The 27,682-nt window shown below is 40.4% G+C and overlaps 2 protein-coding genes across 4 annotated transcripts in view; one reads left to right on the top strand and one right to left on the bottom strand.

Moving 5' to 3' along the window:
• The window catches only part of ARMC1 (armadillo repeat containing 1), a 36,079-nt gene extending 35,505 nt beyond the window's left edge, over positions 1-574 (bottom strand). The window contains exon 1 of the mRNA XM_076329634.1: positions 539-574. The gene's annotated coding sequence lies outside the window, so the exon portion shown is untranslated. The remainder of the gene's footprint in view (positions 1-538) is intronic.
• On the top strand, positions 572-27,404 carry MTFR1 (mitochondrial fission regulator 1). 3 transcript variants are annotated; one of them, XM_076329637.1, is made up of 8 exons: positions 572-647; positions 7,566-7,708; positions 11,169-11,267; positions 17,244-17,362; positions 21,365-21,603; positions 23,426-23,678; positions 23,862-24,030; positions 25,682-27,404. In XM_076329637.1, the coding sequence occupies exons 2-8, from the start codon at positions 7,643-7,645 to the stop codon at positions 25,739-25,741; spliced, it is 1,005 nt and encodes a 334-aa protein (XP_076185752.1). In that variant the 5' UTR covers positions 572-647; positions 7,566-7,642; the 3' UTR covers positions 25,742-27,404. The 3 variants fall into 3 exon arrangements, with proteins under 3 accessions (XP_076185752.1, XP_076185753.1, XP_076185754.1); XM_076329638.1 differs by lacking the exon at positions 572-647 and adding an exon at positions 976-1,052; XM_076329639.1 differs by lacking the exon at positions 572-647 and adding an exon at positions 1,070-1,082.
• Positions 27,405-27,682: the final 278 nt, after the last annotated feature.

The raw sequence follows: 27,682 nt of genomic DNA, 5'->3' as shown, positions 1-27,682 counted from the left end.
TAGTGTAGAATACACCTGACCCTGCACGGAGACACAGCGCCGTCCCCCATTTCGCAAGCCGGAGCAGGCTGTCCCCGCCCCGCCAGGGCCGGGGAATGAAGTTCATTTCACTGTAAGGACGTCTGAATCCTCTCGGAAGGTTTGGGTGTCCGCCCCCCCCAAGCGACAAAGGTTTTTCACTGTCACATTCCTCTGCTCCGCCCACGGCCGTTGAGCCTCTTCAGTTTTGAGGGAGCAGCGTTCCTAGTGAAGTTCTTACAAACCGGGAACGCCTCCCCAGCAACCCTTAAGCCTCGGTTCGGCACGGGGAAGCGTTTTCCCAGCTTCCCTACGCCCCGGCAGCCCGCCCCGCGCCGGCTGGCGCCCGGCGATCTCGACGCGCGCCTCGGCCGCTGCCGCAGCAACGCCTCTCGCCTGGTACGCACGGCTGCGCCGGCCCTCCTCTCCCGCGCATTTTAACGGGACGCGGCCGACGCCGCCCACAGAGCCACCGGCGGCGCTGCGGCCGACACCCGCACCCCAGCGCGCCGTTAGTTACCGCTGAGGCTCCAGAGCAACGCCAGGCAGCCTCCCCCCCACCCTGGCCAGGCCCCGAGCGCTTCCGACACTGGCAACTCCCGCGCTCCAGAGCATCCTGCTCCAGGCAGGTACGCCGCCGCCGCCAGGCCGGTAACGACCGGGCAGGGCCGCCGCCGCCGCCGTTCCCCGCTGCTCCAGCGCCCGCGGGGGCCGCGCTGAGGGGGGCCGCCCCGACGGGACCGGAGCCGCCGCCATAAGCGGCCGCCGGCCACCCCCCCCTACCCCGCGGCCCCCTCTTATTGGAGGGGTGCGGTCACGTGGCCCGGAGGTCACAGTGGGGGAGAGGGGCGGGGTGGTTTCACCCGTCTCCTCCGGGCCCAGTGGTTGCCGGGTAGATCGCCGCGCCGCAGCCTGCGGAGGGCACTCGCGGTCCTGCCTCCCGCGGGAGCGGTGACTATTGGTCGGGGTGGCGCCGGGGCGGCCGCGATCGGCTGCCGAGGCGGGGGGGTCGGGAGCCGCGGTGGAAGAAGCAGGTGAGAGAGCGCGGCCGCGGCGGACGGCGGGTGAGGCGAGGGCGGCCCCTTCCCCGAGGCGGCCCGTGGGCTTCCCCTTCCTTCCTCCCTCCTGGGCGGCCCCTCTCGTCGCGCCCGGTCCCGGGTCGAGGGCGGTGCGCGAGGGGGAGCGCGACCCGGGCCCGGAGGCCGCCGCGCTTAGCACGCCTCTCCCCGTCTGCCGTGGGCCCCTGCCGCCGGCGGGCTGGGCCGCGCTCCGCTCCGCTCCTCCGGCTCAGCCGTGGCCCCCTCAGACCGGGAGCCCTGTGTGTGTGGGTGGTGTTGAGGGGGTGTCCCGCCCTCCTCTGGTGTCTGCCCTTAGGAGCTCCCGAGTCGGCGCCGAGGGCAGATAGGGGTGCTGCTCGACTGGCAGTGGGTACAGGCCGCTCAGGGCGGCCCCGCTCATGGCTGCTGTCCCCGGGCAGGGCGGCGGGATGGAGCCGCCGCCTCCCGCTGTGAGCGTGGCAGCGCCGAGGGCCGATCCAGGGCAGGGCAGGTGCCGGGCAGGCAACGGCCTTGCGAAGGTGCCGTGCTTGCGCCGCCTTTCCAGGGGAGCAGAGCAGCCTGGGAGCGGCTCGGGGTGTTGGGGTCGAAGCTGTCGTTTCAGCAGGCAAGCTGACCGAAACTGAAACCCTCTTACGTTGCTGTGATGGGAGTGACAGGTCGCGGGAAATCATGTAAATCTGGAGAAGTTTCAGGGAAGTTTTTTAAGGAGGCTTTAAAATACAGAGGTAGCATATAGAGGGGAAAGGAGCCTAGTCTTAAGGGGTCTGGTGCTTATTTTCCTTTTCTGTAAACTTATGATGCTTACTTTGTATACCTTTAGTGATACTGCTGCTGTGCTCAGGTTCTTCCGCAATTGTCATAAATAAGTAACTTGCTAGATGCTTGTCTTTATTTTGTTTAGCAAGCTACCGAAGTTCCAAACACTGAGTGTGAGTAGAGTTTGAACGCTGGCATCAACTGTAGTGTATTGATCTCTGATAGCATCAGCAAGATTTCATTAATATTTACATGCTGTCCTCAGACAGCCGTAGTCTTTTGCAGCTCTTGTGAAGACAAGAATTACAAAGACTAAATGAAAAGGAAATAATTCTGTCTTCTGCTACCTACTGGTTTTTACCTAGGTGATGAAGAAAAAAGTAGGGAGCTGAGTTTTCTGCACATCGGCTCTAAAAGTTCCAGTTAACTGTTGCTGAATCAAAATAATTTTCTTCATAGAGGTCATTAGCTGAAACACGATTGCCACGTGTAGGAACTCCGTGTTGTTACTAAGAGAGATTTTGAGGGAAAAACCATAGAACACTTTAAATGCTTTTTCAGACGGAGACACCCTTTTGCTAATAAAATTTGCATGTTCTTGTTTCTCAAAGACGTAGCAGAATGGCTGGCATTCACAGCAATGACTAGGGAGGTCTGTACGCCTGGCAGGAAAGTGGAGGTATATGGTTACGACTGTGTAGTATAATACTGTATGGTTTAGAGATGTTGAAGGATTTCATTTACCTCTACACAGTATCATATTGCACCGTGTAGATATAAACTCTGCTGAGCAAAGGCTTTTGATTAAACTAGTGTTTAAACATGGGGTTTTTTTGTTCTCCATCCTTAATTGGCAAGATATGGTAACATGGGTAAGATGGGATGAATATGGTTTTGCACTTCGAGGTATATAAGACTAGGCTATATTTTTAAGAAAGCTTTAACAACTTCCATTGCAAATATGTATTATTTTCAGTTCTTGCTTTAGATTTCATGCTGATATTAGCTTAGATAAGCCCTTGATTGTCTCTGTAGTATTCACTGACTTTTTTCTCTCTTGACGTGTCTTTCCAAACAAGCGTTTCTGAAAGTAATAGGGCACTTCATTATTTGTGGCTTCCAAGCCAAAAAATAGACCTCTGTAGTTGGCTGTGTGATCACTGCCAAATGCTTACATTACTTATAATTGGTCTGTGTTGATTTGCAAGGGGATCTAGTCCTTTATCAGAAGATTCTCCCTGCCTGCGTGGCTTGCTGTTGCTGTGATAATTTTTTGTTGGTTTTATCTTTCTTTATTACTTCTTTAATATGTTTCCTTATGGATATAATTTCATGAGATGAGCTTGGGTCATGTGTCAGTCTTAAAGACTGTGAAGATAGGCGTGCCCTAGTTTCCTGCTAAAATAAGGAGGAACCTACTCTTTTTGTGTGTGATTTTTGATGTGGTTGGTATTCCTTTGAAACCATGCTTCTTTGAAAATTTTGTACTTCTTTATGTTATGCATACCCTTTCAATTTAGAGACTAGACATGTCATTTTCAGATTTCATGCATTTATTTATTCTTGGTGAAGGCTGATCTGCTGCTTCAAGCCCAATAAGACATTCTCTTTTATTTTTGTGTGGATCTTACATAAATGAGAGAAATTTTCTTCAGTAAGAAAAATATGAATATCGTATTTCCTTTTAAGAGCAAGAACTCATAATTTGAAAGGGACTTGGACAAATACAACATAGGGAAATACACATAGAAGAATTTCAGTTTGAAAGCACTTGCATCTGATTTTTCTTTCTTTTCATCTCTCATGGGTAGGACTTACTAGAAGCCTGGCAAAGGCCTCCATTTCATATTTACTGAGTAGTGTGCCTTATGTGTACATGCTCCAGAGCCTTTATATTTATTTCATGAACATTTTGTAATTTATAATGGTATTATCTCTCTGCTTTGTAGGCTGGTATTTGATATGACAGTATTAAATTAAACCTGGAGAAGTGGTTGGGAAAAGTGGGGGCAAAAGAGAGTTCAGGGAGGCTAAGGTGAGAACCCTGACATGCAGAAATGTAGACCTCCTCGTTTCTCAACCAGGGAATTCCTGCATGTATCCATATCAGAAAGAAAGTTCTTCAGCATTGCTAATTTCTGTGTAAATAGTCTTATAAATGAACCCATGAAATTCCAACCCCCGCCTGCCTTATGCAGTGAAATGTAATTCTTTGTGTTATTACTCTTCTAACCTCTTTTGGGAATCTTGCCTATGACTACTGCTTATCGTTGTAATAGTTTTGCTTAAGCACAGCAGAAGGACCATGTGTTATAGCAATATTACCATCACTCAGGGCATTTTATTGTATTAATTGAGTTGTGGAAGCTATAGGGGAATTAAACTACTATTATTTTTAGTTTAGGTAGCATAAAGAAGATAGAGGATAAATGAAGCAAGCATCAATATTTTAAAAGAGGTATTGTTCTAGGTTAGTAAAAGCAATAAACATCTAACTCCTGCTTCTGAAATTGGCATGTATACAGAGCATGAGAGAAAAATTTGCTAATGTTTTCATTCTTGCTGTCCAGCAGTTTCATTTGGAATGAACCCTTTCTGTTCTTGGCACATAAAATAATTGTGAAATAACTGAGATTTATGAAGAAAGGTATAGTGCAATATAGTCCGGAAGAAATGAGTATCAAATTTGTCTGGGGATAATTCTGGAAAACTAATAGATCTCATAAAAGCATCAAGCTGATATATTTAGAAGTATTTTCATTTTAGATCTCCTTTTAGATAACAAATTAGCCGGAGGTTGTTAAAACATGGTGATTTTCTTTAGTGCCAGGAACTAAGGAAACTAATCCAGGAACTGGTTGGTACTCTCCACTCTTACAGACTGACTTCTGTCACTTTCTTCTGCAAAAGCAGATAACAGGACATTGGCAAGAGCAAGGAGTTGATGATCCCAGTCTTAGGTACTTTAAGTATTTAGGCTACAGAAGAAACAATGATTTGTAATGTGAACTATAAATAATCATTTTACTGAAGTAGTTGTTTTGTTGAATGGATGATCTTTCGTGTTCGCTCATCGAAGTCTTGGAACCTGGAATTATAAAAGGTCACCTAAATGTTTCAGGGCAAGATAAGTATTTTGGACTGTTTCCAATGCTTTGTGTCATCATGCTCCTTTTATTCCTGGGTCTCTTGGATCTCATTGAACAAGTTTTTAAAAGTAATCACTAATATTTCAGAAATTGCTTTGGCTAATTTCTGAGCTGTTCAGGGTGAATTTCATTAGACACTGTTGTCCTGGATGCTTGTAGCTTTTGTTGTCTATAACCCGTTCTAACATCTGTCTCTTGTCTTTTCTACCATCTTCAAGTGAAAACACAGAATATACTGGCTATCTATATCACTCATTGCTTTCTTTCCTCTCCTGTTAAATCCTGGCGCTCTCTCTTGTCTGCTTACTCCTAATACATATGTAGGATTTTTTTTATGCCTGTAAGCTGGAATGCATTTTGTACCTTAGCCTTTTTTAACTTACTACTACATATTTGTACTATTCTGTCATCCTAATATTATGCTACTTTTTTCTGCATCTGCTTTTGTGCCTTTAATTGGTTATCTTGACAGTTTTTGTGTCAATCCTTTACTTCTTTTAGCCTCTCAGTTTCTTGAGTTCATGGAAACTTTCTAGACCTGCTCTGATTTCCTCAGAGGAAGTTCTCACACTCTCTTTTCACTTCTGCCCAAATTGTCCCTGTTATTAAAGACTCAGTCCTCCCAGTTGATCAGAAACAAAATACCTTTTCTTCACTTCCTGAAACAAAACATGACTCTGACTACGTCTTGGGATTTTTAAACTAATGACCTGTCTATCTGTTGGAAGAGCAGTGTATCAAGATGCAGTCATCCCTTTATAGTCCTATTTCTTGCCTTTACCAGCCAGCCCTGTCCTCGCAATTGCTCAGCGATACGGTTTCTACCTTTTTTTCTCTCTTGTTTGAATGTCTTGACATGGCTTCCATTTTTCTTCTCTTTGATTTCCACACTACATGTTCAACAAGTCTGAACTTTGGAATGAGGCGGAGTGCATCACATGTATCACACTTTTGGAACAGGTTTACCCTTTCAAAGGAGCATCCCTGTCTCTTTTATGTCACTGCATGTCTGCGGTGCCAGATATGATGCCAAATCTAATATGTAGAAAGACTGGTATTCTTCCTGTTATAAAAACACAGCAGGTGCAATGTGATCAAAGATCCATACAGTCCAGTAGCTCGTCTAAGGGAAGAATAACAGATGCCTAAAGGAAGAATAGATCAAGTAGATGGGAATGCTTCCCTAACAGACTTTTCCAGCTTTCCATAAATAAGTCCATGACTTTTTTATTTATTATGTACGACTATAGCTTATATTCGTGGCTGTTTGGTAGGTAGCCTATTATTCTTCCCTATTGTTTTTCTTATGGCAATTGCGGTTTCCGTTCTAATCTCGTGGTGGCTGGTTCACTTCTTTTCTTTTAATAACTTTTGTTATCTTCCATTTTCATTAGTCCTCCTTTAGCTGATAGATTAGTAGTTTCTTCCTAGTTTATTCAGAAACAAAAGAAAATCCTGTTAGGAAATGTCTTTTACTTTCTGTGGTGATGAGAAACTAATACCAACTTCTTTTTTTAAGCCTGTCTAAAAAAAGATAACTGTAGAGTTGCACTGTTCCTGCCAAGTTTCCACAAGAAGCAGGTTATTACTAAGGAACTCTAAACTGTTGAAAAAAACATTTGTAATGGAAACAGTGATGGTTTAACTGTAATGCTTGTGGGCACTTTCAAACAGCATAGCTTTTCCATCTCCTGACTTTCAGACTTCCCGAGTACCCGTACCTTGCTGCTACGTTGCTTTAGTCATCACTCTGTATATATATAGTGACTTCAGCAACGCTGTTGTTCATACTACAAATATGTTGTTCAAGGTGGTTCAACAAAGTGTTGTTTCTAGCCTGATACACAAAACAAACGTAAATGTAAATCTATGGCTTCCTTTTTGGTTTTGGTGGCATACATTTCTCAGTGGCATCAAAGTTATGACTGGTGTAGAACACAGCTAAAGAAAAGCTACACTATTGCTCCTCACTAGAGGAGCAATAAAAGCATCTTGATTTAAGTGAATGGTAGTACATATAGATGCAATCTGAAATCTGTCCAACTTTATAAATCGCCTGAATATTTTCAGGTCCCACATCTACGCTATTTCCTGTCATTTTCTTGCATTAGCCATTTTTCCATGTTTCCTTTCCTCAGTTGTGGGAAAAAGGAGGAAACAACAAAGCTGTCAGAATGTGAATGAAGAGACGTGATCAGCTTTCTGTAGTTTGTTCCTGCATAGAAATGAGTTTTAGATAGGAGTATGGGCCTTTAATTTTAGTGCTAGTCCCCAGCTGCAGGCATTCCATAGTGTGCGGTGCTCACTTAGAGCTGTTGAACATCATCATCTGTCCAAGCTCAAGTGAGCAATCATTTCCCCAGCGTTTTAATCGTTAACTTTGCAACAGCGCTGATTTCTTAAAAATGACACTACTAAAAATCTTTGTCACCTGTATTAAGTAAATGCCTTCTGAATGCCAATACGTACATGTCTTGTTTTCAGAAACTGTTTCTAAAGCTTGTATTTTAGGAATACATGTAGCAGTTTACTTCTGTATATGTTCCATGACATGCATCTAAAATTCTTGTGTTTCTCATTTCAGAAGTGCTATGGAGCCCCCGCAGCCCTGTAGATTTGGAAGGCTTAAATCCAAGTTTGGAAAGGCCTTTTCCATTCCAAATGATTTGCTGGCTTAAGCGCTTCATTAGGATGGCTTTTGAACAAGTTGGATTAAACATGGAATCAGTAAGTGTTTCAAACTTGCTTCATGTTTTCAGAAAATCAGGTATAGAAAGCACTTAATGTATTTTAGTTTGTGCTTGTCTATTCCAGCACAACACTTTAAGTATACTCAATACTTGTATGATTCTGCATTGCTGAAAAAGTATGAAGTTTGCTACTTGGACACTGAAGTATTGAGTAATATATGTGTTAAAAATACTGTGCAGTTCCTTCTAGCTCTGAGAACAAACTGTTTACATTGTAAACACTGCTTTTCATGCTGGACTTCTATGTGTGTTTTGAAGCTGAAGGAAAATTTTCAACTGATTTTTAACAGTGATATTAATTCTTAAATAATCTTATTTCTTTGCTCTTATCTTGGCAATATGAAAAGCCCCATGAAACTCAGATGATGATAATTGTGCTATATTTACCTCTCCTGAAAATGTTATAGTACGTGAGAGCAACACAGCTGTGTTCTTTACTGGGGAAACAGAGGAAGGTGCATGCATAGCTCTCCTCTTGGAGGAAAGTGTATATAGAGTTTTCTTTGAATGCTTAGCAGAGAGAGAGAGAGAGAGATCTGCTACACATCAACTGCTTTGTCACTGGGACCTTTAGGAAGCTGTTTTGAGTAGAAGTATTGACCTCAATGCAGTAATCCCTGTAAGTTGTCAAAATATTTTAATGTTTTAACAATAGGGAAATCCTTAACAGCTATGTGCAGTACTTAGAAGGGCAGTTCTTACTCTGAATTACTGTGGTAGAACCTTTTGTCAATCTTGGGAATTTATGGAGAGTAAATTGTTTATACATTGTAAATTAAAATTACCAATAAGAATCTCTATTTTAGGATTTTATTCAAACTTGGATCTGAGATTTCATGCAGTGTAACTTTGAAAATTCAAAGTATGAGAATATGCTGGAGTGTTGCTGTGGTTATTTCAGCAACATCTTTCAGCCTAAATGGGGGGGGAACAAGTTTTTAATCCGTTTCCCCCCATTCTCTACTTGTATCAGGCTTGCGATAATGCAGTTACATTTCCAAATGTCAGCTGTTCTGGACAACAGCAAAACACTGATGCAATAAGAGGGTATGACTATGTAATATTTTGCAGACTTGCTCTGCCAGTGCTTCAAGGCAACAACAAGTTGTGTGAACTTGGGTAGAGCAGTGCTGAGACTTACTAGCTCAGCTGAGCAGTGTGCTGACTTTATTTGCATACCTTGTGGCACAGCTTGTATGCAGTTTTCTGAAAATATTGTCCAGGCGTATCTTGAATTACCAAAACTGAGTCATTAGAAGTTTTGGTGCACCAAACCACTGTTGTTGAAAAACCCCAAGGGCACTTGAGCACCAAGTATTTTTGAGGATCTGGGTGCTAGTCAACATGTTGTCCGTGGTCTGAGCAATCTCTAAACAAGTTTTGCCACTTGTTTGAAATGCACTGCACTTATGTTGGCAATACAGCATGTAGTCTAGGCTCTTTCACTGTTGTGGAAGTACTTCTGTAATTAATTAAGCCTTCCCTTGACTAGTATTTTTTCCAATGCAACATCGCTTTGAGGCTATTGCCAACAGTTCTGCTTCTAACATCAGAATCTGTTATCATAGAATCATAGAATCATTGAGGTTGGAAAAGACCTCTAAGATCATCGAGTCCAACCGTCGACCCAACACCACCATGCCCACTAAACCATGTCCCTAAGTGCCTCATCTACTCGTCTTTTAAATACCTCCAGGGACGGGGACTCAACCACTTCCCTGGGCAGCCTGTTCCAATGTGAAATTGGAATTAAATTCCAATGTTGTGAATAGTGAGGCTGTATTACTGTGGTACTGTTTGTCAGTGACTTTTTCTTGAAGGCTCCTGATCTACCTGCTATTTTCTCAGACATATAGACAAACAGTAATGTGATAGTCACGAACGTGAGGTCTTTGAGGCATCCAAAATGCAGGATCAATAGAGAACTCTGCATTGAAAAAATTTGTGTTCAAGCTTAGCAGCGTATTAAGCAAGAGAATGTATGTTTCATAGAGGGGAAAAAATGGGTCTGAGTGGATTAATGGCAAAGTTGCAGCTCTGATGTGAGGCTCTAGCATAGCATATGTGCAGTGCACATTTATTTTGTCAAAATTTATACATTCCAGTAAAGCCAGAGGAAGGAGGGATACTTGTTTAGAAATAGGCAAAATGTTTGTGTAGTTTCTGAGATAATATAATCTGGTGATAAATACCATGGAGCATAAATTTTTCTTTTTAATAGAACCTTCAAAATCTAAGGGTAATGATCTTTGCTCAGTATATCAAAATGTTATTCAGCTGTGTGTTGTGAAACTCCCACAGCTGCACTACACTAATCACACAGGCAATATTGCCATGCCAGATGAGGGTTGTTTCAATATTAATAGCCTGGATTCTATCTAAGTTTTCTTTGTTGGGCAACCTTCTAACAGGATGTTGAGTTCGCTTGAAGCGATGAGCCTTTAAAAACTAAGATCTGAGTAGTAAATTCATATCTACAACTATAAGTAAACACTGTCCAAGTTTTTTAGATTACCATACAGTGTTCTTATTTTTTACTAACAACGTTCTCTGTGTTAGAGTCTTCCCATTATTCTTTTTCTTCTTTGCATTGTTTCTGTTGCATTGCTTTCCTTGTGTTGAAATCTTTCCTACTTCTCTCCCGTTTTTTGGGGGTTTTTTTGCTTCTGCTCTGGCTCATTTTGTACTATTCTCCTAGGATTAAAGTATCATTTTATTTCATACAACTATGGTAAATAGTAGAGCAAACATTCCTGTCATTTAAGTACAACAAAAGAAAGCAAATTCAATCCCTGTTGAAACAATATAGAAGAAATCTGAATTGCAATAGAAGCAGTTCCGATGAAGCCAGGTGTGTTGAGGTGCTGTGTGCAATTTTATCTAGGTGAACGTATTTTTTTTTTTTTAGGACAAAGTTTCATTCTCATATATTCCACCCCCTTTCCTTTTCTTTATCTAAATTAAAGAAAAAAAGATATGTTGGGAAATGTAGAATTACATAACTTTACAGACTTTTCATGATTGAGTGGCTTTTCTTGAAACCACTTAAAAAGAGGTGTCTGACCCAACGCAGATTCTTTATTGTCTTGAAAATGGACAAATTATGCTTTTGAAGATGCTTCCAACTCTTGAATCCTTCTGTGTTACCCGATTTATTGCTTTCAATTTAAACTTAATGTAAAGGCTGTCTTGAACTTAAACAGCCATAGCTGTATTGTAATGACAAAACCAAATTTTGTGCCAATTCAGGTATAGAATGTAAGGAGTTCACCGATACAGTGTATTATATTTTTTATATTATATTCTAGTCTAGCATGAAAGGAATAACTGCAAATACATTTAGCACAAGCATGGTACGGAAGGATGAGAGAAAACTGTTCCAATATGATATAAAAATCAGTTACCTAACAGCTGGCTTCTTTTTCCTTCCCGTCTAGGTGCTTTGGTCAAGCAAACCTTATGGTTCATCTCGAAGTATTGTAAGAAAAATTGGTACTAACCTCTCTCTTATACAGTGTCCAAGAGTTCAGTTTCAGGTAGGTATTCTCAACAGTTTAGAATACGTGTTTCATTATGCTGATACAGGGATTTGCTCTTGCATCAAAAGATTTTAAGCAAATATGCAGTTCATTTAAATAAATGACTAGAGGGTTTGTAAAAGCAGAATATGATAAAACCGGGCACATAGGAGAATTAGTTTCCTTCAGTTCTTCCCACTTCCAGTTCACATTTTTTCCAGATACGGATTCTTCAGCTTCTGTACTGCCTAAAACCTAAATCCGTGTTGCTGTAACACACATAATGAAACCTGAAACAAATTTTTTTCCTAAGGAAATTGGAACTTCTAAAATGAGGCAATACAGTATTAAAAATTCTCGTGTCCAGAGAAGGGCAACGAGGCTGGTGAGGGGTCTGGAGCACAAGTCTTATGAGGAGCGGCTGAGGGAACTGGGACTGTTCAGCCTGGAGAAAAGGAGGCTGAGGGGAGACCTCATCGCTCTCTACAACTACCTGAAAGGAGGTTGTAGCGAGGCGGGTGTTGGTCTTTTCTCCGAAGTAACAAGCGATAGGACGAGAGGAAATGGCCTCAAGTTGTGCCAGGGGAGGTTTAGATTGGATGTAAGGAAAAATTTCTTTACTGAAAGAGTGGTGAAACATTGGAACAGGCTGCCCAGGGAAGTGGTGGAGTCCCCATCCCTGGAGGTATTTAAAAGACGTGTAGATGAGGCGCTTAGGGACATGGTTTAGTGGGCCTGGTGGTGTTGGGTTGACGGTTGGACTCGATGATCTTAGAGGTCTTTTCCAACCTCAATGATTCTATGATTCTATGATTCTATGAAAAAGTTATTCTTGGGAAAAAATACATCGATTAAAAAAAATATTTGAAACATTTCTATAAACAGTGCTTATAAGCTAGGCTTAAGAGGCATGCAAAGATGAACAGTTACTTAAAAATATTTGGGAAAATAAACAACTTTATCAGAAAGTAAAAAATTAGTAACAAGATAACATGAGTACCCTGTTTGCTTTTGTTTTAAATACAAGGTTAGCGCTGTATAGGTGAAAGGGGAACATCAGTTCTGTGCAGCTTTCTGACTTGTTTGCTTTTAACTTCAACTGCATATAGTGGGAGGGTAAAGTGAGGGTAAAAGCTTGAGGAGAAAACCCTTGCTTTTTATAACAAGTCTTTCAGGAACAGATGGGAAGATGGAAGCTGTTACACATAATCTCTTCAACTCTGTGTGTGTTAGGGATAGGGGGTGGGTATAGAATTGGAGAAATTTAGTGTTTGAAACTCTAGCTGAGAGAGGAATGTTTCTTGGGCTGAGCAAGGGTGGGGAACGTGAAGACGAATGGTGGGAATCATCACCCATGCTAAGACAAGGTAATTTCCACACAGCTACATTTTTCACTGTTTAAATTAATTTCTTTATCCTATATGAAATGTATGAGCAATATTTAGACTTGAAATTACAGTAGCAAAATTAGATAGTTCGGATTACCATAGGAGCCTTTTTGGTGCGATAGTAAAAGCCATACTAACATTTTGCCTCTCTTAAATAATTACATTGAGAAACTAGGGCGCAACCATCTCCCACTACTAGTGGCTTGGTGAAACTTAAAAAATAAATACATACGTTGGGGGGGGGGGGGGATTTGTGCAGGTGAGAAGGACAACAAAATGACATGCTGGACTTAAACTTTTGGATATATAATTAATAGTAGTTATGCCAGCGATAAGCCTCCGTGTGCCTCAGATTTGGAAGGAAGTGAAGTCTTCCTATAACGTGTCTGATTTTCTGTACTGTAAAGGCCATACAAGGGAAGATGATGCTCATTTGCAGATAGTTAGCCAAATACTGCCTTCTTTTAATATGGTACATAAAAGAAGACATTTCTGTTGTATGTACTTGCGAAGAGCTGTGGGGAATCTGTTCCTGAATATTTTTAGTGTTGAAATAAAAATATGTATATGTCTTCATCTGAATTCTGTGTTAGAATAAATAAAATATTTGCCTTTTTTTCCTCTTAAAGAGATATTCAGTTAGCTTTGCTTAGATTTTATGCACCCTAATAAACATTCATCTTCTATTAGACGAAAGGAAAGGATCCTAAAAATAGAAGTACAATTGTCAGTTGATTGAATTAGAAATACGAATCTCAAAATCGGAGCCTTGAAACATTAGAATTTATATGGTTTATGCAAGCTTTAAACTATTTTAATATATAAACTGCTGAACATGTAAAAGTGTGGTGCTAACATCTGTTTTTTATGTCTTTATCTCAGCGTTAAGATTCTATAGTGAAGTTCAATACTGGTCTCGATCGTTTTTATGCTGTTGCAACTGGTGCTTTCCTATAGCTGTCTCTTCCTCTTTCTTTCTTGCCAGCTTTAGCTATATTATGAAAGGACCATGCACTGAACCTTGCTGTAAGTCACTTTATTTAAAACCCAAAACCCAAAGCAAACCTTACTTGCCTCATCTGAGGGTGCATGTATATCATCAGTGTTTCTAACTTTGAGCAACAAACTTTCCACAGGTCTTTGTTTTCCTTATGATAAATGGATAAGAGATACTGAAAGAATCTCTCTCTATGTTCATTCTTTCTTCTCTTCTAGCATGCTTTTGTTCAGCTAGTCAAAAAAAATAGCCTAACATTTTGATTTTTGAGGTCTACTGACTGTTGTAGTATCTGTCTCTATGGATCTTGCCATAGTCAACATTTAAATTAATTGCTAAATGCTGCTCATGTATTCCATAAGCGGTGGCAGAGCTTACCTTATATAGTCTATATGGCATGAACAAATGAAAATGGTTCATAGAGTTCTTTTGTATGTCGTATTTTTTAGGTTTATCTGTAGTCTTTAGGAGAAAATAAAGTTAAACTTACCAATATAGCCTAGGTAGATTCAACCAAACCTACAGTACTGTCAGTACAACCTGCTACAAGACAAGATAGTGTCCGTCAGCTACAGCATCTCTGTTCTAGTCCCATGCTTCTCCTGTTTGTCTGATGGAAACCTGATAACTCAGTAGAAGTCTCCTAAGGAATTGGTGTGCACATAGCAAACATCAGAATTTACTGGGCTAATTTGAAAAATCATAGCAAGTTTGTCTTACTTGAAGAAGTATTTCCAAGTGTTTAATATCTAACTGTATTAGTAATTTGAAATTGGAGTTTTTATTCTATCTTTAAATGTATAAAAATATGTGTTCTGCTTTCCACTTCCTGGAGCAAACAAAAACTAGGGATCCTGCTTTGACATCCTCCTAAGCAGTGTTTCCATAGTGTAGTGGTTATCACAGTTGCCTGATACGTGAAAGGTCCCCAGTTTGAAACTGAGTGGAAACGCCGGCAGGGCTGACTCTTTGGGAGTGGGACCCTTCCAACTCAAGATATTCTATGATTCTATGACATCAGCCAAAACCGTACAGTTCATGTAGTCTTTTCTTCAGAAATTTGTGGAGTAATGGGTGTGAAACCCACAGACGTGCATGTGTGTGTGTGCAGCATACATGCACACTAAAACAGGCAAAAAAACCCTGTGAAGGAAGAAGCGGGAGAAGCAACTACATAGTTTCCAGAGAAAGAAAAGCAGGCTACTTTCACTGTTTCATTCAGTTCCTGCCATCCAGTAGAACTGGGCCTCTGTTTTCAGCTCTCTCTTCTCCATTTCAGGTGCTGGCAGAGCAGTTGTCCAAGTTTTCTTCAGCTGAGATTGGCTGGAGGAATAGGGTAGTCACAGAGTTGTTTAAGCATCATTCTACAAACAGGCAAAGGTTTTAAGAGAGGGATGTTGGCTTTTAACCTTTAAATTAAAGTAAAAATCCTGCATTAACTTGAAATTTGAAATCCACTGCTGTAGAAGACCTTGTTGTTTTTAGAGATAGAGAAAAGAAACATCTATATATGGGGTAACAAGCAGATTATGTTTACATATAAATACAAATAAAAAAGTAAGAAGAAACTTGCATCACAATATAACAGACGGCTTGCTACTAAATGTTGGATTAGAAGTTAGTTACCTCACAATGCAGGAAACCTGGCAGTGGTAAAAGCATTCCTTACTGTTGATTTATAAAATTATTTTTGATGCAAATACCTGTAGTGCCTTTATTTAAATGTGCCTTCAGTCTTTTCATGGTAATAGTTCCTCCTGTGGCCATTACCATCAGGAAAATCTGTATCACCTGCAAGAAGTGGCTCATGTATTATGGATTTTTTTAAATTGCCATTAACATTAATAAATACAGATGCTGTGGTCATGAAAATTTCTTTTTATTTTAAAAAAGAAAAAAGCCAAGGAAACCTCAAACGATGAAAATCCTAACATGCAATATAGTATTCTCTAGACTGCTTTAAAGAGAGGCAGACTGTGATGGTATTAGGCACAACTGTTAATGTGATACTACATACTACCATCTGTGCTGATGCTACCTGGAAAAAACCCTGTTGTTTCCAAATGATCTGATGGTGCCAATACACACTCCTGGGAGCTGTGATAAAGGCTCACACACAAGTTGCGAGAGTGTGAGGTGAAGATGAGTAATTTCGATTTCCAAAGCTTGTTTGTAACAACTCCTGGGGAAAAAACAACCCCAAGCCCACAACTTCTACCTTCCTGGGAGTTCTGTATCAAAGGCTACAACTAAAATATCTGTGAATGTTCTTCAGAAATGGTTTCACCTCATCCAACCTACAGTCCTACTGTGATAGGTCCGCTACAAATTCAGGTTAATGCTAACATTTCATAGTTGCTGCCACATAATAGTTTCCCCTTACGGAAGTGAGTTGCCTTGAAAATTGACCTAAGTGCTAACAGACTGGATCAAACCTGTCATCATAGACTGTTACATACTACCACCATCTTTGTCAGTATTACTAGCTTCTTGGCCACTAACAGCAGCAGGCAGCACTTAAACAGCTGCAATGGCTCGTGCAAAATTGGCCTGTGGATTGTATGTAATACAAGCAGAAGAGGTGGCATAGTTGCATTGGAGATAAGCAACTCAAGGTGAGAGACTGAGCAGAATAAATTACTGAAAGATGTTTCACTAGCTTTTATCTGCTAAGATACCGAGACCAGGCTGCTCAGTAGTCCAGTGACTGAGTACACATGCCCTTGTCTAACCCGGGGAAGCAGCCAGTATTTCAAAGTAGATTTGAAACCATTTTGTATAGTTGTGGCTGTGGAGCATATACTGATGGGCCAAACAATTTTTCAAATCTCCATTCAGGTCACTTAACTGTAAATCTAAGGTTCCAGTCTCTGGAGCCTTGCTCACCTTTGGCTTCAAACAGCTATAAAGCTAATGGCAGAACCATGCTGGAAAATGGTCAATTTGTTTGGCATGCTGTAAATGAGATTGTTAGGAAATAGTGTGTTCCATTATGATTGCATCCTACCCCCTCACTCCAAGTCTTTGTGATTACTGACCTAGTAGAAATGGCTTCCCCCTCCCCGCCCCGTGTAATGTACACACCTTCATTCTTGTAGAGAAATTCTGGAAGTTGTAGGTGAAGGGAAACACATTTCCAACAGAATTTCACTTTCAAAACAATACTAAATCAGAGCAAAAGACTTCGGAAGTACTAGTAGCCTTAATGTCTTTATTAACTACTGGTTACGAATATAATTTAAAAACATATTATTTGAGTTAATATAGCAAACTACTCGAGAATGTTGATGTTGTTAGTCTTTAAGGTAACAATTTGCATTGGATTTTGAGTGTTCAGTAGTGTCACGTGATAGTATATGTAGTTAGCCGTGAACCTCAAAAATAGTTTCTGTAAAGTGTTCAGCAGGCTAGATTGAATAGTTTGAAGTCAGTGAAATGGTTCTGGACCAAGCCCAGGACAGAAATAAGCGTGCTAAATCTATAGATGTGTCTTGTGCATGTATGTGTCAATAGTTACATGTGGCCTCACTAAAAGTATCGGGTAAAATAACTGTGACATGGGCTGGGAATAGCAACTCTAAAACTTTCAATCTTGTCTTTAAAATTTAGCTTACTTCTCATGCCACAGAAGGAAACCATCCTAATCCACTTAGAGAAGATGCAGTGGCCTCCTTTGCGGATGTGGGATGGGTTGCTCAAGAAGAAGGTGAAGTCTCTACAAGGCTCAGGTATGCTCCTCAAATCTTCTCTTTGCACTTCTGAACTGAGAGGAAGAAGCCTAGCTTCTCTTCAGTGATAACCTACTGTGCATTGCAATTAATGGAGAGGACTTGAAAGCTGGGAGAACAGAGAGGGAAGGATAGAAAAGGTAGGGTCTGGAAAAGCAGTAGCAGAGGTTAGACTAACAGGATTATAAATGAAAGACTCATTTGAGAACGTACAGGAGAGTGGCTTTATACAGGGAAGACTGTTTTTTATTTACTTATTGCGAAGAATTGCATGTGACAGCTTCAAGCAACCTTGTCCCCACAAAAATGTCTGCTGTGGTATGGCACAATTGCTAACACTGATTCTTCTCCAGTTCTCCCGAGATTTTCATTAATGTGGGGCAGTGTACTGTACAGCTTCCTAATTGGCAGCAATGGTCATTCTGACAATCCAATAATTGGCACGTTGTTTTTCACCTTTCTGGTTAAAGCTCTGCAGTCTGCTAAAGACAATTAAAAAATTATGGTTTATATTTCATCTTTAATCTTCATAACAAAAACTGGCAGGGAAGCGTTTGTGCACCTGTGTCCATGTTGCAGATGGAGTGAGAGTGCACTTCACTTGTAAGAGAGAAGCAAAAATATACTTTGTTAACTCACTGTTTTATATCAATAAAGTTCAGTGGTAAATGTGACAGCGGTTTAACAAGATTTGATGGCAAGCTACACTTGATTATTTACTGCATAGAGGACAGGGTCAGACAAAACTGTCAGGGAGACCCTGCCATTGAGTCACGAGGTTCAGAAAGGACCCCCTTGCTTTATAAACTTCTCAGACAGGAGTCTAGGTGCGGCTGGATCCAATCCTAGTTGCAGACTTGGTCAGCGGTTTATGTCTAAAGGGTTAGATATGCATTATCAATCCTTTATATCACTTAGCTAGGATTTCAAATTTTAGCACACTATTAGTCACTTACCGAGGATCTGTTGCGGTAAGGAATCTCTCAACCTCGAGGAGTAACCTTGAGAGGCGTCCCTACTCAAGGGGAGATCCTGGCATGCAGCCCGCTGCCGTGCAGGAGAGCTCAACGGGCTCTGGGCTGTCCACTATTTATAGAGTAAGATGATTGACTTACAGTCATGTTTGCATACCAGCAAGACGTTTGGGTCACTGCTCCAGACAGCCTTTGGCTACTGTGTTGTCATCCATCCCCAAAGTCCAGCATAACCTGGATGCAGCCATCATGACCCCACTGGTGGTCGTTGCTTACGCAGGGCGAGGGGGAGCACACCACCACAGTCCAGAATGACGGGATAGGTACCGTTGTGTTGGACCAAGAGTACTGCATAGCACTGTAACTGCATGAAACGGGTTGGCTGAAATGCTGAAGTTCTGTATTCCAGCCTACCCAAATTGCTGCTCAGACTAGCCAGAAACAAAGGTACAGTTCTGCAGTGCAGAAGAAGTTTTTCTTCTAAATAAACTAACCTTCCAGAGAAAGGCACAGATTGTTGGCTTCAAAGATTACTGGAGGATACCATTCTTAATTTGAAAGCATGAAATAGGTTAGTAATGACCTAGATGCCCTCCAACATGACTTGCCACAGTGAAGCTTTGCATAACAAACATTCTGGCACTGCCACATTAATTTCACAAACTCAGAGGGGAGTCACAGGTATCAACGCTTGTTTGGGAAACGCTATTTGTAAAGTGTGTTTGATGCAAAGGAAATTAACTGGCCAATACTACTTTTGCTTGCACAGAAACATTTTGTTTAAAGATCGAACTGTAAAGCTATTATGTTTAATGGAGATGACAGGGAGAATAGCCTTTTGTTGCTTCAAAGAACCTGTTACGAAAGATGTAGGACTTGCGTATTTGCTGAGACGTCCGCATATGAAGGGGGAAAGGGGGACAGATGCATGCGGGATGGGACTAAAATAATCCTGCAGATATATAGTGACCTTAAGGCAAACAGCTTATAATGGAGCTTGGTAAGTGAATTACTTAGCAAATATGAGTATTTCGATGTGCACTGTTTATTACGTCTATGCACAGTATTATGTGGTGGAGCTAGTATGCATTAGGTGTTTTCCAGGCATTTGAAATTCTCTGTTTTGACAAGATCACATAGGTGTTACTGTTAAATATATATTCACTGTATAATTCAGTAGACAGTCTTGCAGACATAATTTTTTCTGCGAATGCAGTTTTATAGAGGAAGCAACTAAATGACAAATCATTTTTCCTCTATCCCTAGTCACAGCAGTAGTGATAATTCAGGCATAGGATTTTTCCACAGCGGTAGATTCCAATAAAGGCATTTGCCTAAAACACCATTACTGCTCTGAGCTGAAAATACCCTTTGTTGTTTAGCTATTCTGCTCCGTTAAAGAGTTTCTAGAAGGTGGGTTTTAAAGAGTGAAGTGACCACTGGCTCCTTCCACCTTACTTACTTAGGGAGAGCAGGGAGATGGCTGCTATAGGAAGCATCCTGCTCTCTTCTCAGCTTTAGTTGCTCTCTATTCCTATCTAGATAACAGCACCTAAATTTTTAACATCCTTGATAATATTCAATTCTGCTTGATCAAAATTCTGCAAGTTGTGCTAATGTTTTCTGTCAGTGTTGTGGAAGACTCAAATGTGCCTCTAATCCTGGATTGAGGTGGTCAGAGCACAGGGCTTGTTCTAGCCTTAAATCTTGGCTCTTGCTTTAAGTCTAGCACAACTGCAGATGCGCATCCAGGGCGATGGGGCTCTTAAGCTGTATTAGTCTGGAGCCACTCCACACATTTTGAAAAGTCGTATCACTAGCCACTGTTCTTACTCTCACGTTTGAATAAATAGTGGAATCCTGACCTGCCTGAGAAGTTTTGGGATTGAAGTTAAGGAGGATTGAGGAGTTAAGTATGTGGTCATATTTTGCAGTTCTAATGTTTATGATAATCTATTGTCATCAATCCTTATCAATTCTACTTGAGATAAACTGTTTAAAAATGTTGGTGTCTTCAGTGAGTATAACCTTTTGTAAGTGCTGACGTGACTGCAGATGCTCAGTAATGTCTCAGTGTTTAACATAGCTTGAGCTTTGGTGGGTAATAAAGGAAGGCAACACGGTTGCATTTTCTTGCTCTTGTGAGAAGGAGGAGGGAAGCTTATGGACTCTTCAAAAACTGTATGAAGTTTTCTTCTCTACAGTTTTATTTATTGTGTTAGAAACCATTTACTGATAAGCAGCCTCTGTGCTACTAAGCTGTTTCACGTACTCCATGCTCCCAACACTGCTAAAATGGAGGACTGTCCCTTCAGAAATCCAAAAAGTACAAAAACGTGCTGTGGAACTAAGAAACTCTTCCTTCTTCTTCAAAGGAATCAACTACAAGTGACTATTTGCAGCCCACTGGGGAAAAATGGTAGCATTTGGGGAAAAAAAAATCTTAATTCCAACAGAAAATACAATAGATACGAGGCAGAAAAATAGATGGGGGGTGAGAGGGAATGTATTCCTTTTTTCTCCTGAAATCAAGGATTCCACAAAAAGCTGGCTAGGGGAAGAGAAGAAATACAGCTCGTGATGCAAACAGAAAGGATGTGAAGCTCTTGTTTACTTTAGGACGAGAGGAAATGGCCTCAAGTTGCGCCAGGGGAGGTTTAGATTGGACATGAGGAAAAATTTCTTTACTGAAAGAGTGATTAAACATTGGACCAGGCTGCCCAGGGAAGTGGTTGAGTCCCCATCCCTGGAGGTATTTAAAAGATGAGTAGATGAGGCACTTAGGGACATGGTTTAGTGGACATGGTGGTGTTGGGTCGACGGTTGGACTCGATGATCTTAGAAGTCTTTTCCAACCTTAATGATTCTATGATTCTATACTTTAAGCTATATAATGGAAGTGATTTGTGTAAAGCCAACTTTAAAGTCAGGCCTTCAACTTGTATTCCTGGTTTGTATGTAACAGTCCTTTAGTTTTTATCTATAACAAAGCCTTTAAAAAAGGAATCTTGTGATATTTTTGTTACAGGTCAGAAGTTTGGTCAAAAACAGCCCAGCCTCTTTCAGGTGGACTACATTCTGGAAAGTCCCCGTGCAGACAGATGTCCTTACAAAACCCGTTGGAAGAGGAACCAGTGTCCAGAAGCATAGTGACTGCAAACGAAGAAGCTCTGCAGAAGATTAGTGCTCTAGAAAATGAACTAGCCACTTTAAGAGCACAAATAGCCAAAATTGTAATCTTGCAAGAACAACAGAACCTGACAGCAGGTATTAAATTTGCTGTATTCTTAGCACAAATTAGTTAATGAATTTGTCCCTTTTATAATTAATAATGTGCTAATTCATTTTTGTGAGATACTGTAACACTGAACACTTCTCCATATTGTTTTGGTTAGTTTGGTAGACAGACATAGCATACTAACCAAGGGATACAGAATAGGTCTTGAAGACAAGAGACCTGCCAGATTTTCTGTATTTCCTAGTATTCCAAAAGTCTTCATGTCTGTGTGAAAGTCTGCCAGAATTCTGAATCTGTGGATAAGTAAAGAAGTATTAAACAGCTTTCAGAGCAAAGCTCATGGTAAACACGATGGATTAAACAAACTAAAAGGATGTAACTTAATTGCTAACACCTAAGTCTTCCCATCCAGTAATGAAATAGGCTCTCTGATATCATGAAGTAATCATACAAGATGCTAATTACGCTTTTGGAATATGTAATATACATCTCAAGTTTATGAAATAAATAACAGAACAGGAGATTAATTGTTTACTGGAATCATCTCTGGGATCAAACACATTGTCCAGATGGTACCAAAAGTGGTGCGCTGTTTCTGGTAGTAAACAGAATAATTCTTCTTTTCCTGAGTTTCTTTCCCCTCTTTCCCTCACCTCTGCCTGCCTTCCAGTTTTACATCTACATCTCCAGAGATTAGTGGGAGATGACCCTTGTCGACTGGAGCTGACAGCTATTCAGTTTTCACTCTTTCCTAAGGTCACTTAGCAAGTACAGTGTTTTTCCTATGTTTATGTATAAAATCATATTCTAATTCTGCAGATGCTCTTGTTTAGTTTTTTTCTGTGAACTGATAGCAGTTACTTTATTTTTCCTTAACTGTTCATGTACAAAACTATGAAATAGTTTTAAGGATCACATGGTTTCACTCTTGAATTGTAATTTTTGTGGGGGTTTTGTGAAATAACTAATAACTTATTTGTCATCATTTTCTCTTTACCTCTATTTATTAGGAAAATTAAGGTTTGATTTGATTTTATCATCTTTACCTCCCTCTTCTGGTAGAATATGGTAATGACACTGTGTGTATGCCTACATGTACACAGAGTAGATGCCTCTGTGTTATCTATATACGTATCTTTACATACTTTATACTGTAAGCCTCAAAACTCCGGTTTGATCTGGTTTTGCTGATTTCTTCAAAGGTGTATTTGAGCAGAGGTTTCTTCATTTATTTGTCAAGTTATTACTGCTATTACATTTATAACATCAATTTTTACCTGAAGAGTACAGGGAACTTGAAATCAAGATTATAGTCAGAATCTCTATCTGCAGACAGATGATTAGCTGGCCTAAAAATCCTTAACCTCAGAGAGCTGGAATAAGCGTCAGTTTAAGCACTATTTGAGCTCTGAAATTTACATTTAAAAATCTTGTATGGTGATTTCTTATTTGTGATGATAAGTAGGAAGAAACACTGCTCGCATGGCAGATTGTTTGTGACTTCCAGCTCAGTACCTGCCTCTCGGAAGAAAGTGAAATACTGGTAACAGTAGGAGCAGAACATAACTAAAAGACGTCGTGACATCCATCCCATTGCAGTAAAGACATGAAGGCACCTAGAATTTGAACTGGAAATTCAAAGAACGCTTCTCACCCTTTGAGAAGGATTTTTATGTGGCTTTTCAGTTGAGTCTACTTAGGTGGTTTAGGAATGAAGAAGTCATGTGATAATCTAAAGAAGGCAGAGAGGAGGCAGTTGAAGCTATTACAGTCATATTCTTACTTGAGCATTTGTGAGATATAAAGGGGATTTACAAGTAGACTGACGGGTAATACATGTTTTATTTGTAGTTGGGTCAAGTCCAGTTGCTTCAGCTGCTGTCCCTGTTGCACCTCCACCACCGCCACCTCCTCCTCCGCCACCACTCCCTCCCCCAGGTCTACAACAGAGCATGTCTGCAGTTGAGCTCATTAAAGAAAGGAAAAACAAAAAAATGAACTCTGGACAGAATCTGACAGGAAATGGGCCAAAGAAGTCTGAAATACCAAACATGCTAGAAATCCTCAAAGACATGAACAATGTGAAGCTACGCTCAGTGAAAAGGTAATAACTATAAATAAATATCAATGTATTAACATTTGCATTAATGATTTGTGTTTATGACTCAGAACTATTTCAAGGTGAGACAGATGCTGATGTAACATCTGACAAACAGAATGCAAAAGCATTCACAACTTCTAAAGCTTTGTTTTGGACTGTGTTAATGCTTCTCATTTTCTTTTCTAGATCATCAGAAGGTACAAAGTCTAAAGTGGCTGACCCTACAGATCCTGCAGCTTTAATAGCAGAAGCGCTCAAAAAGAAATTTGCTTATCGATACCAAAACGATAGCCAAAGTGAAACAGAAAAAGTGATTCCAAAGACTGAAACAAAGACAAAGACTGAGGTAGTGCTGGTGAGTATTGCGATTCTGAACACACGCTTAGAGTAAATTGCAGTTATCATGAAAGCCAACGTATGTCTTTCTGCCAACGTATGCAAATACCTACGAGTTACCATCCCTGTCCACAAAACCCTATGAAGTACTGCTGATATGCCAGGATTTGTGGCAATCGTATGTTTTTAGTATCAAGATTGTGTACTCTTTTGGCCCTAGGTTTAAAAAGCCCTGTTACAGTTTTCTTGTTTGTTTTTTTTAAACAAAAATCTTTTCTGTTGCCACAAGCATGTGATATTCTGAAATCTCAATTCCTAAGGGCTCATACCAGAAACAAATCTGAACGGAGTTTGCCTGCTATTACCAACCTTAACCATTCAGATGCTTCAGAATTTCACATGCACTAAGATCCTGAAGCATGTCAGCCATTCCTAGGAATGCAGAAAGCAAATTGTCCAGAATGCCTGCTGGATCTCGGTATAGGGGGTTTCTTCTAATAATTGGAAATGCTGAGTAAATAAAAGCAGTTTCTTTATAGTGTGAGAATGTTAAAGTGAAACTGTATTTAGAAGTCACATCATGGTACAAGTTAATGGTTTCTAGTTGATTTGAAATTGAAGTAAGAGGTTTTTAAGCGGTGAGTGTTCAAGATGCAAGTTTCTAGCAATATACACTTACTTAAAAAACAGGCTAATATAGATCAGTTTTGTTAGTAAGCAGTCCTTGAAGCCTTGTGCTACAGAGCCAGAGGAGTAAAGAGTTATTTTTCTCTTTGTGCGTTTGGAAAAATGCACATAAAACTCCAAAAGCTGGCTGCTCCCTGAATTAAGTTTTGAGGAAAATAAGATTCCCAAGCCACAGACCTCAGGGCTTCCGAGTACTTCAGCTTATTAATGTTGACTTACTTGCCTTCTGGTTTAGGCCTTTAAGGTATATTCCGGTAATGTTCAGGCTGTTCTTCATAACCAAAAGGCTAGATATTCCCCAAGAATCAATCACTTTTTTCCCCACATCTCTGGGGCTTTAAGGAAAAGAACATGAGTTGGCAATGTTTTATTCACGCATTGTTTTTTCATGACTTTCCAATTTTGAAATGTACGGTCCATCTTTCGAGATTAGGGATCATCAGGTTCTCAAGAGCTAAGAAAATTGGAGGTTTTAATTTGTTAAATGATAGAATGTTGATCTGTAATGAGCTAATAAACATCTGTCACCAGTTACTTTTCAATATGTAACTTGTTTGCTAGCTCAGTCCTCGTATGATATCCTCGTATGATACAGTTTTTAAAAGGACTTGCACAAAAACGCAAGATAGAGTAAGAGCAGAAATCCTGTTAAACTGCCGCTAGAGCAACTGGTTGTCAACTTCTAAAGATAACTACGTCCATCTTCTTACTTTGCTGTGGTAGAGTGAACTATCTCTAGTCAGAGCTGCTCCGGCAGATGGTTAGGCAGCTAAGCCTAATCTGAGTGATTTCAGCTGATTGCTGACACAAGTTTCCCTTTACTCTGTGGCTATGAAGTGGGTGAAATCCACATGCAGAGAAGCAGGCTGATAAAGGAAATTATCTCTGCCCAAATTCTAGTTTTACTTACAACTTGGATGGATAATAGCTCAACTAGGTTTCTGTTGAAAGCAGTCTGAATATGTTTCTGGTTTCCTTCTCAGTTTGGACCGCACATGCTGAAGTCTACAGGAAAAATGAAGACTTTAATTGAAAAATCTTAATGTACTAAAATCACTACACGAAAGACTTAAGCTGTTTTGTCTGAAATCTTTTATGTTGCAAATAGCGCTAGTACTGAGTGGTCTCTTACAACACAGGAAAAACCTAATGTGAAATGTAGAATTGAGGCACTAAACATGTTTGTATGTGATTTATCAAGGGGAATATATTTGACCATTACACTCAGGTATTAATTTTATATTCAAACCTGGCTTTCTACTCAGACTTACGTGGTGGTTTTAGTTTATTAACACTAAGTTAAATATACAACATTCTTTGTGCATAACTGACCACCGTAAAAATTTGTGTACATGTTAATAATGATAGTGATGCACCCTTAAGTTAATATCAGTTATTTGAGCTCTAACTATAACTTGCACTACAACGTTTAGTTTGATACTGAATTTTTCATGTCGAAGTCTTTCTTTTAAACTTAATTTTAGCAATTTTTAGCCCAAAGAAAACCTGAATGCATTCTGCTTCCTGCTGAGAGAAAGTGAAAACTTAAATCTGCTGCAGAGGTCACCTGGTATGAGACATTTTAAGTAGTAGCACATTTTCGTGCAGGTTTTTTTGTTTTGTTTTGTTTTTTGTTTCAAATGAGCTTGCAAGAGTAAGAGAGCAAAACCTACTTGTACTATCCTGTGGCCAACATAAAGAGCGCATGACAAGTGAATAAATTATGCTGTGGGAACCTCTGTGAATAGGTAGTCCGATGAATTTGAAATAACCAGTGGATAGCAGCAGAGTAAAATAATTAACGTCAGAGTATGTGTTAACTAGCGTAGAAGTGGTATAGATAAGAAGAAAAGGTAGGGAGTACTGTGGGGTGCAAGTTGCCAAAAGTATATTGCTCATCTCAGCTGTGCTAAGAGATGCTCATGGACACCTTTTTATCCCCAGCTGTCTTGGGTGCCTGGACAGGTATCTAAGCGGTTGGGGACTGCACAAGCCCTCATGGTCCTATTTGCAGGGAAGAGACGGTACAAGCTGTTGCACATAACCTGTTTGCCAGGGGAAGCCCTTTTGGGGTCATCCCAGAGCAGCCATTTGCTGCCAGACCTGTACGGAGCTAGTTCATTAACCACCCACCTGAGCTCACGTCTCCAACCACAGCTGCGGAAAGGGCTCAAGCTGAAAGTAAAACTCAGGTTGAAAAAAAGCTCTTCGGGAACCGGAGAGCTACAACTTAGCTGCACACTTAAATGAAGCCAAGGTTTGCTCTGACTGTAGATGACCGTAGAAAAAGCTGAGTCTGCGTATTTCAGTGTTCTGAGTTGATCTGGCTGCTGGAACAAGTACAAGTGCCTCTTAGAGCTTCTGTTTTCTAGGAAAAGAAAAAAAGCAGCGCTTCTTAAACAAAGACAGTGAATGGCTCTGACTAGGTTACTGAAGATGACTGAAGCTTTGCTGCTTATAACTGGATTGTACGTACTAGATTGTACGATCGAGGAGGATGTTTTCTGGTGTGAAACTTGACGGTGTTAATATGTACGCAATGTGACTTCCTTCCAAAACTCTGCCATCAGTCCTACTGATAGGCCATTAAATCTTTGTGTTCTTTTAAATGCCTTTAAAACACCTTTTTGAAAGTTAATTTTGGTTTCAAGTTTTGTATTTAATGCTCTGTTGCCACTATATAAAATTAAAAGCTGTTAAAATAAACATTGTGTATGTGATTTGTGGTACTCTACAAACGATAGCAGCCAGAATAAAGTATAGTTTACATTTCTATTACAGTGACTATAAATCAACGTAGTGACAGCTTACTTGCAGCTCCTTCAGGACTGGACTACTTACTTTTGCTGTGCAGCAGGAATAACAGAATTAGCCATAGACCAGCACAGCGCTGTTAATTCAGTTACACTCAGATAAAAACAAAAAAGATCAGGAACCAGTGGGAAGTTTGTGCCTCACCACAAACTTAGCAGGAAGGTACTCGT

Source organism: Aptenodytes patagonicus, chromosome 2 (genome assembly GCF_965638725.1).
Source record: "Aptenodytes patagonicus chromosome 2, bAptPat1.pri.cur, whole genome shotgun sequence".
Lineage (NCBI taxonomy): Eukaryota > Metazoa > Chordata > Aves > Sphenisciformes > Spheniscidae > Aptenodytes > Aptenodytes patagonicus.
The sequence above is the reverse complement of the archived record's forward strand: the minus strand, read 5'-3'. Positions and strand labels throughout refer to the sequence as shown.

Bases quoted from the DNA above. Each gene is read 5' to 3' on its own strand.
- MTFR1 (XM_076329637.1), top strand. From the start codon at position 7,643: ATGATTTGCTGGCTTAAGCGCTTCATTAGGATGGCTTTTGAACAAGTT. The intron at 7,709-11,168 runs GTAAGTGTTTCA...CTTCCCGTCTAG, and splicing joins TTGGATTAAACATGGAATCA to GTGCTTTGGTCAAGCAAACC. The intron at 17,363-21,364 runs GTATGCTCCTCA...TTTTTGTTACAG, and splicing joins GAAGTCTCTACAAGGCTCAG to GTCAGAAGTTTGGTCAAAAA.